General features: G+C 38.8%; 1 protein-coding gene across 1 annotated transcript; it reads right to left on the bottom strand.

Moving 5' to 3' along the window:
• Positions 1-1,298: 1,298 nt before the first annotated feature.
• On the bottom strand, positions 1,299-16,287 carry LOC139727859 (acetylcholinesterase-like). Its single transcript, XM_071638831.1, has 9 exons — positions 15,715-16,287; positions 15,039-15,198; positions 14,406-14,483; positions 8,163-8,281; positions 7,251-7,415; positions 6,299-6,592; positions 3,821-4,164; positions 3,089-3,261; positions 1,299-2,401 (listed from the first exon to the last, which is right to left on the bottom strand). The coding sequence occupies exons 1-9, from the start codon at positions 16,093-16,095 to the stop codon at positions 2,307-2,309; spliced, it is 1,809 nt and encodes a 602-aa protein (XP_071494932.1). The 5' UTR covers positions 16,096-16,287; the 3' UTR covers positions 1,299-2,306.
• Between the last annotated feature and the right edge of the window lie 1,482 nt (positions 16,288-17,769).

Below are 17,769 nucleotides of genomic sequence, written 5' to 3'. Positions count from 1 at the left end.
GCCGAGTTGAATGGATCAAAAATTTCATCTTTCACCGAATCATAAATCATAAACATTCATTATTTGTATACTAGCCTACTTCTACAATATGGTCTACTCATATTATGCTTCACGGTTTTGATGCCGTTCTTCTTCTCCTTCTTCGTCTTGTTACTGATGCTGTTTTCATTGTTTTTGTTGTTGTTGTTGTTGTTGTTGTTGATGGTGGTGGTTTTTTTGTTGTTACAATCATAACGATGTTGATGATGATGATGTTGTTGTTGTTGTTCGCCGGTAAAACGAGCCCGATGATCCATTGTAAGTTAGGTTTGGCGATAAGATTTCTCATGACTATTACCGTAGTCCAGTCGGTGAGCGGCAGACTTTGGTGCATGTAATAGATTTACAGACTATGTAGTACTTTATATAATACCTAAATGGATCCTTGTCATTTGATTGCTTGTTTGATATTGATCATTTGTCCCACTTTACTTTTACGTCATCATTCATGGAATTGTGGCTCCATTTACCGTGCAATTTTGGATCATTACGATTTGCTCCATTGCAGGCACGCCGATAGCCCGGCTCACTGCGTACCTAAAACGCTTGCGTTTGCAGTGTACATGAGATCCGTGACGCTCAACGAAATTTTGTCACTTCCCTCTCGTTTCTAAATTCATAAAACCTCGAATGATAATGATCTATTTTCAGGTGTTATACGAAACAAATATTTTTTTCTTTCATGCAATGGACAAAATATTTCATAAGGTGAAAGGTGAATGATGCATTCAACTCTGTTGCCCCTCGTTGAATGGATCGTTTTATCTTTCATCTCATGAACCATATTCTGTCCATTGCATTCATATACATTCATTATTATTATAACATACTACTATTATATTCCGGCTACAATTCGTTATTCCGTAGATTCGCTATTCCGGAAGCACATAATTCCCAAAATGAAATTATTCCGAAATCTCGTTGATCCAAAAAATTGAATAAGACTCATTTTTCCTAAGGCTCGCTGATGCGCACCTTTTTCTTTTTCTCTCTCCTCCTCCTTCTTCTTCTCCTTCATTTTCGGATTTTTTTTCGGATTCACGAACCTTATTTCATTTTCGGATTTAAGAATACCTAGGTATACGGCATATGCCTATTACGGAATAACGGAACTTCGGAATAAGGAACCATATATTTCACTTTTAGATTAACGAAAAGTCGCAATAAGGAAGATGAACCACTAATCCTAATCCACTAATTGTATGCAAAACACCTAGAAAAAAAGAAAAGGAAGAAATAGGAAGGTATAGATCATTATATTTCATTTCCAGTTGGCATTGCCGTCAACGCAATTTCATCAAATGCAATGGTAGTCTAAAAGTAGCATAGATTCGATAAATCGATGTCTTTATTAACGAACACTATTATACACATACACTGATATACATTCGATTCAAAATAATTCCATTGCATGATCTCAGATGGTGCTTACACGGTACAAAGAATATATAGTGATAAAAAAACCCCCGAATGCTCCATTAGGCCTACATAACTAATGTTAGTAAAATCCCACAAAATACGTAATTCTGACATTTTTCTACCGTTTCGTCTCGTCATTTTGTAAAATGCGTGGATATCGTGACTTCGTTTTAGCGAGCATTCATAATAATTGTGGAGATTCATCTCCCGCTTACAATATGCGTTGTACAGTGAGATATGTCAAAATTAATGTTTGTAACTAACGACACAGGTTCAGTATTTTAACGTAAATTACTGTCAATGTGTTCATACATTTGTATTCTCCCTGTTATCAAAATCAAGCACTCAAGTTAATGCACACGCAACCAGATAAACAGTGGACACGCCTCATGTAAGCCATTTGGAATATCAGTCATTAGTGTAGAAAAGTTTTTTTTCTTCTTGTTTGTTTGTCTTTTGCTCGCAGAAATTGCATATGGAAAGCCACGGAGAGTAAACTGAAATTATAAATTTCTTTTAAGTTCTTAGAAAATGAGCACAATGACGATGTGTGTGACTCCAATAATGATCAACTTCAAGAAACATTTGATTGATTGAAATCTCGAGTCAGTAAGACGCCCTGAGTTGTCATGATAACCATTACCACAAGGCACTGCATAGCTAAACCAGATCAGAATCTACAACATTAATTCTCGCCAAATTATTTGAATCCGTTACAGGTACATGTCCGTATTTCATTCTCCGGTAAATCACGATACCATACGATATGATATGATTACGATGCTATATTGGAAGCCCGTGTTCTCTGATGCGCCACGTTGATCCTAGTCTTGTCTCTTTCCCACGTTCTAGTTCTCGGGACAGTTGTCTGGATCTTCGCAGGTTTTGCTGCTGTCTGCATTGACCTTCTCTTCCAACAGAGCCTTCAGACGAGCCATTTCAGCTGTGATAAAAACAAACACAGAATTGGAATAGAGCGCCTTTATCTTTCACCTCGTTGTTGTACCATCGCACTCGTGATCATTCACTATTTATACCCACCATTATCAGACTGTCCAGCACTGGTAAAGTTACAGCGTTTAGATCTTTGAAACGTATTGCAGTACAAGGTTGATATTCAACTTTTACTTATCACTGAATTTCAGTAATTACCACAGATGTGTGGATTTCAGATCTCAGTGAAGGATCGCTGCATTGCCTTTTAGGCAATGTTAAGACCACACTACCTACTATACATTTGGCAACGTTAGGATCATTCTACCCTACTCCGGCAAAAGGCAAAGGCAGCAGGTACATAGCTATTTTTTTCTACGACTGAGCAAATCATTATATCCTCAACAAAGGACATTGTCCAAGATTATAACATCTTAACCTAGACATCACTCAGTACAACGAGCGTTGTGCTGAAACGTTGGAATCCAAATAAAAGCATGTGTAGTTCAGATAAACAGAATATCATCAACGAACAAATATTGCGAACATATTCCAATATTTTGCCACTTCCATCTCTCAGACTCTATAATCTTAAAAGCAAATTCCAATTCCATAGCAATTCCAACTACGAAATGATGATTATCAAAAAGTTTGATATTCGTTGATTGTAATTGTTTGACCACTTGTTTTTAATTACCTGAATTCTGTGTAAGACTGGGTAGCACTTTTTCGAGGAAGTAGCATCGTTTGCCAAACATAGTTCCAGTATGTGTTTCGAAGGAGCGGGCCAACTCTTTGTACACCGGGGCGTCGGCCCGGTACTTGGGCCATGTTGGATACTTCTCATCGTCGGACCCTGAATTAGGATCACTGAAACAACAAAAGAAGTGATGGTACGAACAGAAGACTAAAATGGTGAATACAGTAAAACGCCAAATTATGATCAAGCAATCTTATACTCAGCAGTATTTTGGCTGTGTTCAAGCATTCTATTGTATGTACATGTAATCAGTTCTGTTCAAACATTCTTTAATCACCTGGGACTTACAATTCTGTCGAATTAAGGAAACGAGACCGAGTGCCAAAAAGATCAAGACCAAGTGATTTTAGGTTCGATAAGAGGTGCGGTGAGTTTTACATGATTTTTTTCCTTCTCTCTTTTTGGAGGGATTTCAATGTTGCAGTTTCTTTCGTCATGTGATATGCCTTCCAGTAAATTGTTTTTGTTTTGCTCTTTATACATCAAAAGTATCAGTTTTCATTATGATGACTTTATGAACATGAAGAAAAACTGTTTGCACTACATGGACGTCATGTCTGGATCATCATATAATGCCTGATGTCATGCAGGCATCATTAAAAGATATGGCCCTCATGTTATTTGGCATCACGAAGGTAACATGTTGAAGTACCAAGAATCAAAGCCTACCCTGTCTTGGCAAAGTTTGACCAGTACTTGATGATCTGCTGGGATATTTCGACCTCCTCTTCGGTGAAGCGACCAATCAGGAAATAGTCCGCCTCCTTATCCTCGCTATCCACCCCGAAGGGAGACCCAAAGACGTAGGCGATATCCTCGCCGTGCGTGGCGCCCATCCACGTCTTGTCGCGACCCCAGATGGAGTGGCTCGGCCGATGGGTCATGACGTATGAGTAGACGTTGAGACCAGCCGCACTCAGTTGCCTCGCGTAAGAGAAAGCTGGGCACAGGAAAAAGTTGTCTCCCGCCAAATCACAGAGTGGGTCAATGAAATTAGCTTCCGGGTTGGAGAGCTGTGAATTAAGCCGATGTTGAGGTAGAAGAGTGAACATCACAATTCAAAAAGTCGCAAGATTAATAGAATTTAACAGCAACTATATCTGTACCGGGGTGGCGATAATGATTGTGAATTATACCTCTTGAGACAACTACTTCTTTGCAGACAGTAACTTACAGTAACGATTTACAAATATGTACATTAAATAAGAGGAAATCACTTAAAATGTTAAGAAAAGAAAACATAAATACCGGTAAATTGCCAAGGAAACACGCTGCGTAAAAGGGAATGTAAACAAACACAACCAGGGAATTTTAACCGCTGTGCACTCTGGACTTGGGACCATTTTTTTTTTTAATCATAATTATCAACAACAAATTCCGTACAATTCAATTCAGCTTATCTTTATTCTTGTATCACAAGGCACATAAGATCAAGAAATTATATTCAAATTTATTTTCTGTGATTGTTATGCTTAGGCCTATCACCACTGTAATTTCAAACAATTCATTGTTAATTTACTCATATCTCAACCAGATAACAATACTAATGAATATTCCAAGCTGAAGTTATGGTTCTAGAGTGTAATTTTGATGCAGTGACCTTTGAACTTGACCTTTCACTGTCCACTACTACTACTACATTGTACTACGTTGGTGGATTAAAAAACACACAAACTTTCTATTGTCTATATATTTCTACCCTCTTTCACACTCTATTACCACTGATGTTCATCCCTGTATCAAGTTACACCTGAGAAATGTCTTTGACCTTTCAGAGATTTTGTCCCAAAACCAGCCATAAAGAAAAAATCATTTGCACATTGTTTGCCTTATAGTGTTCCTCTTAAATCGCGGTAACGAGATAGGATAGACGGACAACTCGAGAACATTAAACTTCCAGGTCATTCTCCACTATTATTTCCCGCTCCTGCCTATCAATCTAAATTGTAATTCAAAGTGGGCATGTTTAATCCTTTCAAACAGTGGCATGGCTTTTATAGATTATGACAGATTAATTATTACATAGATTTTTTCACATACACAGGAAGTTTAGTCAATGATAATTATTTCATATGCCACAAACTAATTCCTTTCACATTTGACCTAATGACGTTACAACTTTAGGTTGCAGTGCATACCGGGTAATATATTTTGATTACTTAAGATTTCTACTTCAATATTAAATCGAGTAAACGTTAAAAATTTTTGCTAAAGGTAACTTACATGAAGACAAAATTTATTTCTGAAATGAATCCATGTAAAATATTGGTTAAAGGAGCTGCTTTCATCTTATAATATAAAATATATCCTATGTATATTGCACTTTGGGCGGATATCGACATAATTTTAATCAACAATATTTTAGTTGATGCATGAGATACCCAGCTAACAAACTCTTATCAGTAATAAATGTATCACTTTATGTTTTAAACAAAACTTTTGCCCTCTTCTATATCCTTTGTTTTTTTCCAAATCTCTCTTGCACAGCTAGCATTTAACATGGTATGGGTGAAAGTTTCTATGTATCAATAACTAATGAGTAATCGACATTGCCAGTAACCGCCGGTACCCTTTTGATTTATGTTTCAGTTCTTTCAATGCAATTTAGCATAAATCAAAGGTTCTTGCTTTCACAGTTTGTAAAATGAAAGATTCTCCCGTTTTCGTTCCAATGAGTTCATTGCATTCTTGTTTGAGACATCAATCGTCTCGGATAATGTTGACCCACGACATAGGTATTGCTGTTTCAGTTTAATAAGGAACTATTTCCCAATTGCTGATATAATCAATTGATTGGCTTTGATTCGTTACCAGTTGTGCACGTGCATAATATCTTACTGGTACCAATCTGCAAATAAACAAACGAACAAGCAAACAAACAAAAAATTATGATATCCATTATTCCCAAACATGATTCGATAAAACTGTAATACCAATATGCGTTCAGTCTTTTGCTTCAATACATTTGATGTCATACGATGAGTATTTATAAGAGATGTACACACAGACAGATAGAGAGATAGATAGACAGACAGATATATAATGAAAGTGTGAGTAAGATAGAAAGAAAGATAGACAAACAAACAATCTCCCGACAGACAGACGGACAAACAGACTGGCAGTCAACACCAAGATTTAAATCCTCACCATTTCGTCATTGCAGTAGACAAACTTTGCCATATCTTGGACCACTGGCTCAGTCATCTGGTACATGGTTGCGAGCATGACCTTGAACACGGTCTCATTCACAGACGGCTTGACGTCGGGGTCCTGGCCGAACATCACGCCGTTGGCCATCACGTCTCCCTCTTCACTCAGGCAGCCGCTGATGATGTTGACCTTATTGAAGGCCCCCTCGGCCGCCAGTTCAGCGGCGCTTTTCGGTAAAAACTCGCCGTCGGGCACAGGCAAGACCATGTAGCGAGCAATTTCGAAAGTTGTCTGTAGATGGGGGGGGGGGGGAGGGGGGGTTACAAAATATAGTACAGTACATAAGGTACCAAATCTGCTTCATAGGGCGCTGTATCTATGGAATCTGGTTATAAAAAAAAAAGCTGTTAAACTAAAACAACAGAAAAAAGAGTGAAAACGTTCGTAACTCCACCCAATGTGCAGTTATCGATTTCTGGCTTCGGGTTGTGGTAAAAATCAAAATTTTTTCAGAGATATACAAAGAATAGGATCCTTCTTTTCCTTCAAATAATTCAGCACGGGATGTTTTCGCTGCGAATCATTTGAGTTTTCGAAAGGGAACACCCTCATTACGCATTTTAAACATACATACGCGTACATGTCATATAGCCGAGCTCAGCTCTGACTTTTGTTGTTGTTGTTGTTGTTGTTGTTGTTGGGGTTTTTTTTCGCTGTTAGTTCAATCAAGACACTAAATCGTTAAATTTGACCCTAAAACACACGGCAATGGTTCCATATAAAATGAAATAATAACACCTGTAATCCATTTTCAATCTCGGGTGCACTCTCGGACCACAAAAGAGCAACTTTTTGTAAATTTGGTGGCCCGACATCAACTTATAGTCCCATCAGCGTGACGTTCTGTCAAAAATAAAAGGACGGAAAGAGAAAATATTAAAGTCCTTACATTTTCCTGCACGGCTTTGAGCTCTTCAAACGGCTTGCTGCGTAGACACTCGGCCATCGCCTTGGATGATGTGACGTCACATCCGACTTTTGCAGCAATTTGCGTGGTGAGGTAAACCCCTGTGGCCTTGTCCGGGAAGTTGCTCCAAAGAGCGAGAGCGCCGCTCTAAAAGAAACGAAGAAATGGAGAAAAAAAAGGATTACGTTTGCAGAATCTATACTAATTTGTCTCGTCATTTCTTCTTTTTCTTTTTCTTGTTGTGTCTGTTTGCTTGTTTGTTTGTTTTTGGCCTGAAATGTAAATGATTGTTCATGTAATCACATTTTCGAAGACCAACAAAATGGAAAACGGGCATTTACAGGACTAAAACGGTCGAAAACCTGAAAGAACGATGAGAGAACCGCATCCACTTCGCTTGTGTTTACAATATTTACTTCAGCCATTATAGTCGTAAATATACAAAGTAGCCCTAAAGACCATATTCCTGCATGTTGGTACTTATCGGCATAATACACACAAACACACACACACCACCACCACCACCACCACCACCACATGTTGCGCGCATACTCACGCACACACATATGTGTGTGTCTGTCTATCCGCCTTTCTCTCCGTCCTTCTCTCTCTCTCTCTCTCTTTCTATAATCATTGGCATATAGGTGTGTATTAGGCCTATTGACCAATACACTTTACATAAATATCGATTTTTATCAAATGTGTTTTAAAAAATAATATACGGTTGAAAAAATTGGTTTGACTATGAAATCGATGTGTACGAAAGAAAGAGCTGAGCAGAATATAATTAATCAACAAATGTCCACACACTAATCCTATGAATGTCTAATCCGATGTATCGCCACAAATCTAGAGTGCTAATATTATACCTTAACCTGGTAGCACTATACACACCTGCATGATAGCCCCACTAAACAGACCAGCACTCATTGGCGAGAGTATCTGGAGGGCTACGCTCCCGGAGCCCGCACTCTCACCGAAGATTGTCACTCTATTGGGGTCTCCGCCAAAAGCTGAAATAGACAAAAAGAAGAAAATATTCTCTTTATAATCTTTTCATGGTGTGGAGAAAGGCAGATTTAGAGAGCATTAATCTGCTCTTATTGATATGATAAAAGTCACAGTTATAAGAATGGGGAAAGTCGCATACAATTAGCAAATCACCTTGGGTATAACCTGGTATGAAAAAAAAGCACTTTAACATTGGAGGGCTACTCTTGATGACTGTGAGCTATGGGAGCATAACGTCAGTTGCGAGGAAAGGAGAACCCTTCCTGTTTCCATTAATACCTAATTATGTTGACAAATACCATGCATGACTGAGTACATGAATGACAATGACAAGTTGAACTTTTTCCAAGTTTGAGGGCTATCGTGAAGGAACAATAAATGTCGAACTGAATGGATGACATCTGTCAATATTTTTTTTTTTTTGGGGGGGGGGGGGCAAAGATAATGACACTCTGTTTTGCTGTATTATTGTGTTGTTTCGGATTTTTTCTTTGTTTTCAATGATAGATATTTGATGACTGGGATGCCACGTGTAGAAATATCAAGTTTAATTTCAATTTTTATGAAAGTATTGCTCATTCAAGAAAGGTTGTACCTCCTGGGTATTTGAGTAAAAAAGAATGTGTAACTTTTCTGTTTGTACAGCGGCATCATCTGATAATATCATACAAGTGTGTCTTGTATTGATTTGAAAGTCAGAAAATAAATATTATTGACAAAAAAAGTCCGTGTGATTTTTTATCAATTATATGTCACATAAAGTGCTTGTAAAAATGCTACAAAAGTGCGCTGTGATCAGACAGTCTGACCTGGCAAGTTTTGTACTTTGACCGTGTCGGGAGTATTTGTATAGCATTGAATCACAGTGTTTCTTTTCAACCTGAAATACATACAGTCTGTAGATATGTCAACAATATGATTAACCAAACCAAACAAGGCGATACAGCCAAATTTTGATTACTCATTGCACGCATTGCGGCATATACAGCGTTCTTCAACCTGTGCTTTGCTGCGCTTTTAACAGGCTTCCTTGCTACCCTGGGGAATAAAGTTCATTCGATAGTTTCTTAAAGTAATGTCCTATTCATTTCTAGACTGTGCATTATGTTCTTATTTTTATTTTACTTGTAATCGTTTAGAATGAATGTAAGCCACGAATATAATCATAAAACATTAAACGGTGTATCTTGCTACTGGTAAAGGTGGCGGATGAATTTCCGCTATCTTACATTTTTCTTCTTTTTTTTTTCATGGCAGTGTGTGAGGTAAATTGCACCAAATAATAATACACCGTGGCTGTAAAACGTCCTTTCGGACTGGGACACTGACCAGTCCAAGTGGGAGAGGTACTGGGGACTGGGGACCCAGACCGGGATCTGGGTTCAGAACACTCAGACACTTCTTATTCATTAGAGTGATGATACTTCTTCTTCTTCTTGCTGTTGTTGTTGTTGTTGTTGTTGTTGTTGTTGTTGTTGTTGTTGTTGATGTGTTTTTAACCAAAATTGTCTGCGTGGAGCGGGGTTGCAGACTCAACCTCTCCGTTACATGGCTCATGATACACATTCCTGCAATTAAGAATTTCAAAACTGCTTGTCAAATTCTTCAGAGTGAATGTCCAGTGACAGTTAGACGAAAAACAGAAAACCAACGCCAAATATGTGATGACATTGTTCAGTAACTTCATATCACACTAGGCAATCTTTCATGCAGTCTGGCACGGTGCGGTAATCCGTGTAACTGTGTCTCGCGCAAATGCTCCCTGTTACGATATACGTTACAATCTCGTGTGATATCTGGCCGCTTTAAAGGGACATTCCAGATGATTTTCATATTTTAATTTCACATCATGTAGTTCATAAATCGACAACTCCATGTACAGATTTGTGGAATAATTGTGGTTCTTTAGCAGAGAAACAATACTTTGAAAAACCTTAAACAAATTACACTGAACAAGGATGATGACATAGGAGGTTCACATATTTCAGAAATGTAGCAGTGTAATTCCATTACAATACCGCTTGCTTGCGAGTTCACCTGTGCATAATCTATGCATGCCTTCTTCTTTTGTTCTGTTTCCTTGGGCCCCAACTCATGCATTCTTATGGTGACTCTGCCATGTCATCATCCTTGTTCATTGCAATTTTTTCGAAATTTTGAAAATAGTCTTGTTCTTCATCTAAATTATTACAAATTCTTAAACTCTGTCCTCAGTATAACTAATGTATACTTGTTCAAATGAAAAATGTTGAAAATAAATCATCCGGAGGTCTCCTTTAAATCTGTAAATAATGAATAACGATGAACGTCAAACAGGGAACTTTAGAAAAAAGTCACGATGACATTGACGTTTGAAATGACCTTGTCATTTGCATTTGGTCTAAAAGAAAGGGGCTTGGGGTGTGGGGGGGGGGGGGGGAGGTGTGGAAGTGACGCCTCTTACCACATACTCATGTACTCTGTTGTCGTTTTAAGTACATGCAAGGTCGTTCATAATGTACAGAGAAGTAATAACATTTATAGTTCTATCTATCCATTGTGTCCTGTACGATACTACAGCTCCATTAGTGAGCCGTTCTATTAGTGAGCATCGCAACTAACCATGACCTCCTATAAGCATCCCGTATTAAACGTGGAGGCCTTGTTTACGAGCTCCGGCCGTATCAATGAAATTCGATAGTTTCCGTAAAGACAGCGGTATTGAACGTGCCAGATTTCCACCCCTATTCGAGTTCTAACACCGATAAAGATATGAATGTTGAGCTACTTTCCATGATTGAGAGTTCAGAATGACTTCATGATCATGATCTCACGGCAATGACTTCTCTACTTTTGACCCTATATTATATATGTGCAATCAAAATACTTAAAAATTGAACGTATGTAAATTTTTCTGTGATATCTGACGTTTTAGCTTGATTGCAATGATAAAGATAAATGCATGCTAAATTGCGTTTGCATGGACAGGCAATCATAGAGCTTAACCAAATTCCATACCAAATGAGTTGGGAAGTCCGGTATTTCGTGGACACGAAGAGGAGTGCTCACTTCATGAGACATTGGACTCTGACCAAAGGGTCCCCGGAAAGCCCTGTTGAACTCTATTTGCTGTGAGCTGGGTTGCATGTTTGTTATCCCTACAAGGATCTTGCTGCTGCACGAAATTGCCCTTATATGGCTTTGCAAACATTAGGTCCCTTTATTTGTGCACGTACATTGAATAGCGCCTAAGTAGGTCCCATTGTCTGAGTGACTGTAAGGTAAACCACGTGCTTAACTTACAGGACTTCATCACTACATACCCATGTAGGCCTATCCGATGTATATGATGAATGGTCGAAGGGGATTCGAGCAAAATAGAATTAATTATGCATTCATACGCTTGCACCTTCCTTGCTTTTACCTTACATGGTCATAATGATAGACCACCTGATAAGCATAGAAAAGCGTGTAGAAAAGATACTAAGTAAACCGCACCTTTATAAGTCTCGAACTCGTATACTGTTTACCATGTGTGGATGTCATTGAACTATATTATTTAGTATAATGACGCAAACTCAGATAACGCAATAGAATGGGGTATGATTATCATGCATGATGCAAATGATCATGAAATCTTCGTAAACATGACAACGTCACTCGGATAAACATGAAATGTATTTTGATGTACAATATCACGCTGTTGGATATGTTCTATGTATATAAGATAATTTTCGGCACTCTCTCCTGTTTTTATTCACACCACTCTTCATGATTCACCAGCACAATATTTCAGTTACCTCATTTATTCTCATGGCTGGTGTAGCTTATTGTTATAGTGATAGAAATCGATATTCCAAAGACATTTATTTTCAGTGAATTTTGCTGTATGCTCAAACACTATTCCGTATTATAAACTGGCCGTCAAAACAAGGCTCATATTCACCACCATCAATTTCCAAACAGAATGCAAATAAGAAATAAAGAGCTTAATGGGAAATCTTAAGCATGTAAAATATTTCGGGGTAGTTCACTAATAATTTTAGAATACGTTAACTGCTTTCATTCCTTCGTTCAAAGTATTAAATGTTGTTCATTTGCCCGCTCCATGCTCTGTATTTTGAATCGCATCGAGCGATTACCATGTTCAAAAGAAGGTATATGTTATCATGCGCTGATTTCTATGTCTCATATCAGGCATAAAAGTAAGCCAATGGCTAATAGTAAGGGCATATGTAGCGAGAAACATTCCTTTAAAGCTCCGACATTTGAGAACAAAACATGTAATCAACCGCCGTGATTTAACGGCGTGTATCGACGTATTCGTCCCAAAGTGACGTTTTCGCCTTTAACATGAGAGCTTATTGATGCCCTAGAATACCAGCAGATTTATCAACTATGCTGTTTTGAACAAGGATATAGAATCCTGTACATCACATTCAAAGTATCTTTTACGGCTAGCCAGCATCATGTTCACGGTTTGCTCTGAGGAATGTTCACGGCTAATGTGATATTCCATTTCCTGTTCAGATAGACGCAAGAAGCAGATAAAACTCTGGAAAATTGGAAGTTTCTCATGTTATCATGACATTGATCACAACCTGTTAATCATCAAAATGTACATATAAGAATTTTCCAAAACAAATCTCCTGAATGTGTTCGCCGATTATGCAACAGCTCTTCAATTATTTTTAAACATTGCAATGAAACAAAAGAGAATTGATTGCACTTTTGGCCTCAAATGTTTGCATAAAGTCTAAGCAATTTGAAAATTTTATTTGAGTATTAGAGGTCTCGATCTGCTTGCTGGATCATGTTCCAGAACTTTATGTTTGTCATATTTGTCTTCAAAGACATAACATGGAACAGTTGCAAGGTGATGAATTTATCGCGCTATAAGTTGCATTCACCTACATAACCTAATATTTTCGACCGATGCCATTTATTTCTGTATAATGTTGAGGACTTCTTAATTATGGAACTTTTTGTCTTCTGTCTGACGTTAATGACACTTTCATGACGTTCTAATTACTTGTCTGATTCCACTCCCTTTATCTAGCTAACTTGAACATGAAGCTGAAAGTCACTTCTAGAAGAAAACTGACCAATACGGATTTAAGATGCTTTTTTTTTTGGGGGGGGGTGGTTCAGTCCTAACACCTTTACAATCTTCGGAAAATAAGGGCATGGCCAAAATGTTCCCCATAATGGGCAGCGATTTTTACTCCTGCATCCCTAGCGTTCCACTCGAACCCGTGTTTCTTTTCTCCTCGAAAGGATATATTCATTTGGGGAAGCATTGGTAATTATACAGTACAGATATAATTAGAATTTGCTTAAATTGTCTTCACCAATGCAACCATGCGTGCAATTTAGGATGAGATAATGGAATTTGCTTGTTCATAAGGTACTATTGTGTTGTGACATGGAAGAGGCAAATGGACAGATCCTCGAGTTATATTTTTTTTTCTTTGAATTTTGTCACTAGAAGCACCAGCGTCTTTAATACTAACTTCGATGTATTAAGATGTGATAGGCCAACGCACGTGAGGTCACGAGGGTCAAGCTTCGGGGTTGAGGTACCTACAAGGTACTCAAACCAATCTCGAAGAAAGCCTCAACCCATTGCACTATACATATAGTCGTGCAATATTCGTACAGTGATGTAGAGAACAATAAAAGGAAAGTGTTATGTGATGCCTACTGAAGGGGAGGCGAGTACTGTGTTGTTTTTTTTCAGTAAGAGTTCCTGCGGGCCGTAAGTTTGTGACATGCCAAACAAAAGTTCAGCAGATACTTTGAAGAGGCCTGGGAACTCTAAAAAGTCAGCGTGCAATCAGTGGTAGTGACCAGATCACCTTTGACATGTTTGATAGGAAATCTTCGGAAAGAAGTATGACATTTATGCTTCAGTACAATCATTATTCGCACAACTGTACAGCGAAGTGTATATATAGGGTATTGTGAGAAAGAAACAGTACATATAACAACACTTCAAATAATGTGAAGGGAGGAGGAAAAAAAGGATGGGATGGAGTCGTGAACAGAAATGCAAGGGAAGCGGACAGAAGAAAAACAAATTCAAAGGAGAAGAAACACAGAATTTGAACTCTGATATAAATGAGAAAGGTGTTGGGGTGACCTTACCAGCGATATTTTCTTGGACCCAAAGAAGAGCTTGACGCTGGTCGAGCAGTCCAAGGTTTGCTGGAATTTCGTCATTTTCTGAATTCCCATTCAAAAAAAAAACACACACACACAACAACAACCACATCAAACGAGGAGAAAACAAAAACATGGCACGGTCATAATTCCGGGCAAATAATTTAGCTTGCGAGACATTCGTGTCTCAGTGCATAGAGAAAGCTGAAGCTCGTCACTTGAATGTAGATAAAATAGTTTTTCAGAGCCTTTCTACATCATACTTATCTTGCGTTTGATGAAACAAAATCAGTCAAAGAAGAGGTTTTATGAAAATCAGATGAGGGTTTGGAGAGAATTTATCAGATACACATGTTGCCATAAAACAGTGACACTTTTACCTACTAAAAGATAGGTTCATCATTCTAAATTTGTGTTCTATTTAATATTGTGAATTATTGTGTGTTTTTATCTTTCATGGCGCCGAAGTATCAAGTTAGGAACTTCGTGAATAAGTTACCTGATGTGGACTGCACATACATCTAGTAAGTTAACCCAGGGGGAAAATCATGTCAAGTGTTGCTAAATTTCTTGTAGAGAATGCAAGACTTGTGTCCGGTCGTGAGAAAAAGACAGTACCTGTGGCTAGGAAACCAAGCACGCCGAGACGGTAGTTGATGGCGACAACGATGACGTCGCCAAGAGCTGGGAGAGGGAGTGCATGAGCCAACTTTTCCAGTGGGGCCCCGATGTGGTATCCACCACCGTGGATCCAAAACAAGACGGCTTGAGATTCGGGCTGCCATTGAAGTGAAATAATAAAATGCACTATATTCTTAATCAGTAAGAGCAGAAATTTGACTTTTCTTCAATGATTGCTAAAGAGTTCCATTGAACCACCTCCAAGATCATAATCACTTCTTTTTCGTCTTAAAAAACGATTTCAGCATTTGAAGTGACGTGACGAGTATCATGCAGCGACGGTAAAGGAACTGTTTTACGCAGGTGATAAATGAGAGTGTGAAAATCCAAAATGAGTATTTCAACGAGGGAGCATTGGAGTATCACATAGGAAGACGCTCGAATTGCTTGGATGGAAAAAAATCAACAAAATGATTATGATACATGTTGGCCTCTGTTCATCTAACCGACTTGGCTTCAAGCAATATAAATCAAACGCATTTCTATATTACCTTATCCTCCAAACTTTCATGAAGAGGAAGTTAACTACAATGGTTTAATACAGTGTTCTCTATGAAGCTACATGTGGAGTAGGTTTTAAATTTTCAGAAAAGTTATCTTCAACTTCCCATACCTTCGGTTCAGGTACGAATACATGCAAATGAAGACAGTCTTCCGTCATTTCTAGAGTGATCGGTAAGAACTGATTTTCGGCTTGAGAGCACGCAACAGGGGGTCGAGTGGCATCGAATTCTCCTTCCACGTTCTTCCCTACGGGCCGGGCGAAGCGAAGATCCCCCACCGGTGGCTCCGCGTAGGGTATCCCCGTGTAGGCGGCTACGGTTTTCCGAAAGCCGGGCAGCTGCTTTGACTCTACTACGTGACGCTCTCCGAGGAAAGTCGCCCTGGATGTCTTGACCACGGGTTGCCCGACATCGTCTCCGTCAGTCGACGTCACAAACGGTAGCGAGCACGATGTCAGTGCGAGCAAGAACAGAGCTAATCTCGAAGCCATTGTTGTCGATGGCACGTATCTCCTGATTTAGATGTAGCGCGTTCAGGGGCAATCGTCTTGAGAGTGGCATCAGTCAGCTGGCAGCAGTGCGGAATGTTTCTCACCGTTCTGCACCAATAATTAATGTTACGTGGGATCCCGCCTTCTAATATTACGCTCTTTTGTTCAATACATGTATTTACAAGGGTACTCTGGTGAGTGAGACTAGTCATACGCACCTGTACGATCGTGAGGGGTGTGTATGACATTATGTGGTATGTTTTGTGTGTGTTTGTGTGTGTGTGCGTGTGTTAGTTTTTTTTTTTTCTCCTTAGTCACACTGTTGTCATGGTTGTGTGATGTTAGTCTTGGGATGTTGGCCCTGGTAAGTCTATACATTTTTTTTTTTGTACCATCACTTCGCTTCAAGCAGGTATTTTGTGCTGAGCCATACTGTGTGTGTGTGCTTTTCCACGTTGTAACAACATCCATGCACATTACACGATTATGTTCAGCAACGTCAAACACCTGCTCGCATGGCATTAAATTTACACAATCAGCTATCATGCAAGCAGTCAAAAGGGTTGAGTGTCGTGAGGGGAAAAATATTCGGACCCTCCTACCCTGTGGTAGGGTCCATGCTCCTAGGTGCGCGCTAGTCTAGCTTCTGGACTCTTTTTACTCTTAGCGGTGATTCAGCTTACGCGACAGGCCGTGAGAGGGCGTGACTCTGCCCTCTGTAGTTCCTAACTACACATAAAGACAGGCCGCAGACCCGTTTTCATAGGATCGTCAGACACAGACACATTTACTGTTAAAGAGACAGAGAGATTCAAAAGGATTTTCATAGGTGACATTGAAAAACACAAGATCGTCATAGGCGACACATTAGTTTAAGATTACAGAATTTGATCTTTCGCATAATGGACCATAATAATTAAGCGAAAGCAATTCACAAACTTGTGCTTACAACATTATTCAACATGAAAGAAAAAGAGAAAACGATACTGCAAAACGAAAGTAATCATCTCTGGATCAGTTTGTAATCCCATCGACAGACACATAGACATGATAGATCAAGTTGCATATATTAAAACGGGATTGCAATATTCTATGAATTTGTTCACAGGGCCCTCTGGAAAATAGTACTCCTCAATTACTGACGGAGCCATATCCTCTATAAATAAAACGAAAGAAGGAAATAAAAAACAAATAAACAAAGAATGATTTTACTCTTAAGAGCCGAGTCGAGCTTTTATTTTGTCGTTGACTTGAGTTCGTGGGTTTCATGATCCAATTTTCCACGAAATTCCTGTTTGCTGCTCATGAATAGAATGATGTTTTAGTATTCTTATGTCCAGTTGTGTGAAGTTGATTTTTCCGGTATATAACCTCTCATCATCGCATTATCTCCATATCACATTAAACACTACTTTACATCATTCTGCAAAGCAATACAGCAGTAGTCGAAGGTATTGGTGGAGATGAGAATTGGGCTTTTAACTTTTTGCGAGATACCAAGAAAACACTTATGATATATAGCACACGGCATGCCATTTTAAGAGGAATTCAAAGTTTATTTGATGAAAATCGGGTTTTGAATGACTGAAACACCCAAAAACAAAGTAAAACAAAGCGATCGTAATAAAGTGTGGGTCCCAAACTTTATGAGAATCGCTCTTTTTTTTTTGATAT

This window comes from Diadema antillarum, unplaced genomic scaffold (genome assembly GCF_040938485.1).
Source record: "Diadema antillarum isolate AM-2024a unplaced genomic scaffold, OU_Dant_1.0 seq00000156_RagTag, whole genome shotgun sequence".
Taxonomy (NCBI): domain Eukaryota; kingdom Metazoa; phylum Echinodermata; class Echinoidea; order Diadematoida; family Diadematidae; genus Diadema; species Diadema antillarum.
The sequence above is the reverse complement of the archived record's forward strand: the minus strand, read 5'-3'. Positions and strand labels throughout refer to the sequence as shown.

What these genes read in the sequence shown, in the direction of transcription:
- LOC139727859 (XM_071638831.1), bottom strand. Translation starts at nt 16,095, where the DNA reads ATGGCTTCGAGATTAGCTCTGTTCTTGCTCGCACTGACATCGTGCTCG. An exon ending in TATTCGTACCTGAACCGAAG is followed by an intron (nt 15,199 to 15,714) that starts GTATGGGAAGTT and finishes CTTCAATGGCAG; the next exon opens with CCCGAATCTCAAGCCGTCTT. An exon ending in TTAGTGGGGCTATCATGCAG is followed by an intron (nt 7,416 to 8,162) that starts GTGTGTATAGTG and finishes CGTTTCTTTTAG; the next exon opens with AGCGGCGCTCTCGCTCTTTG.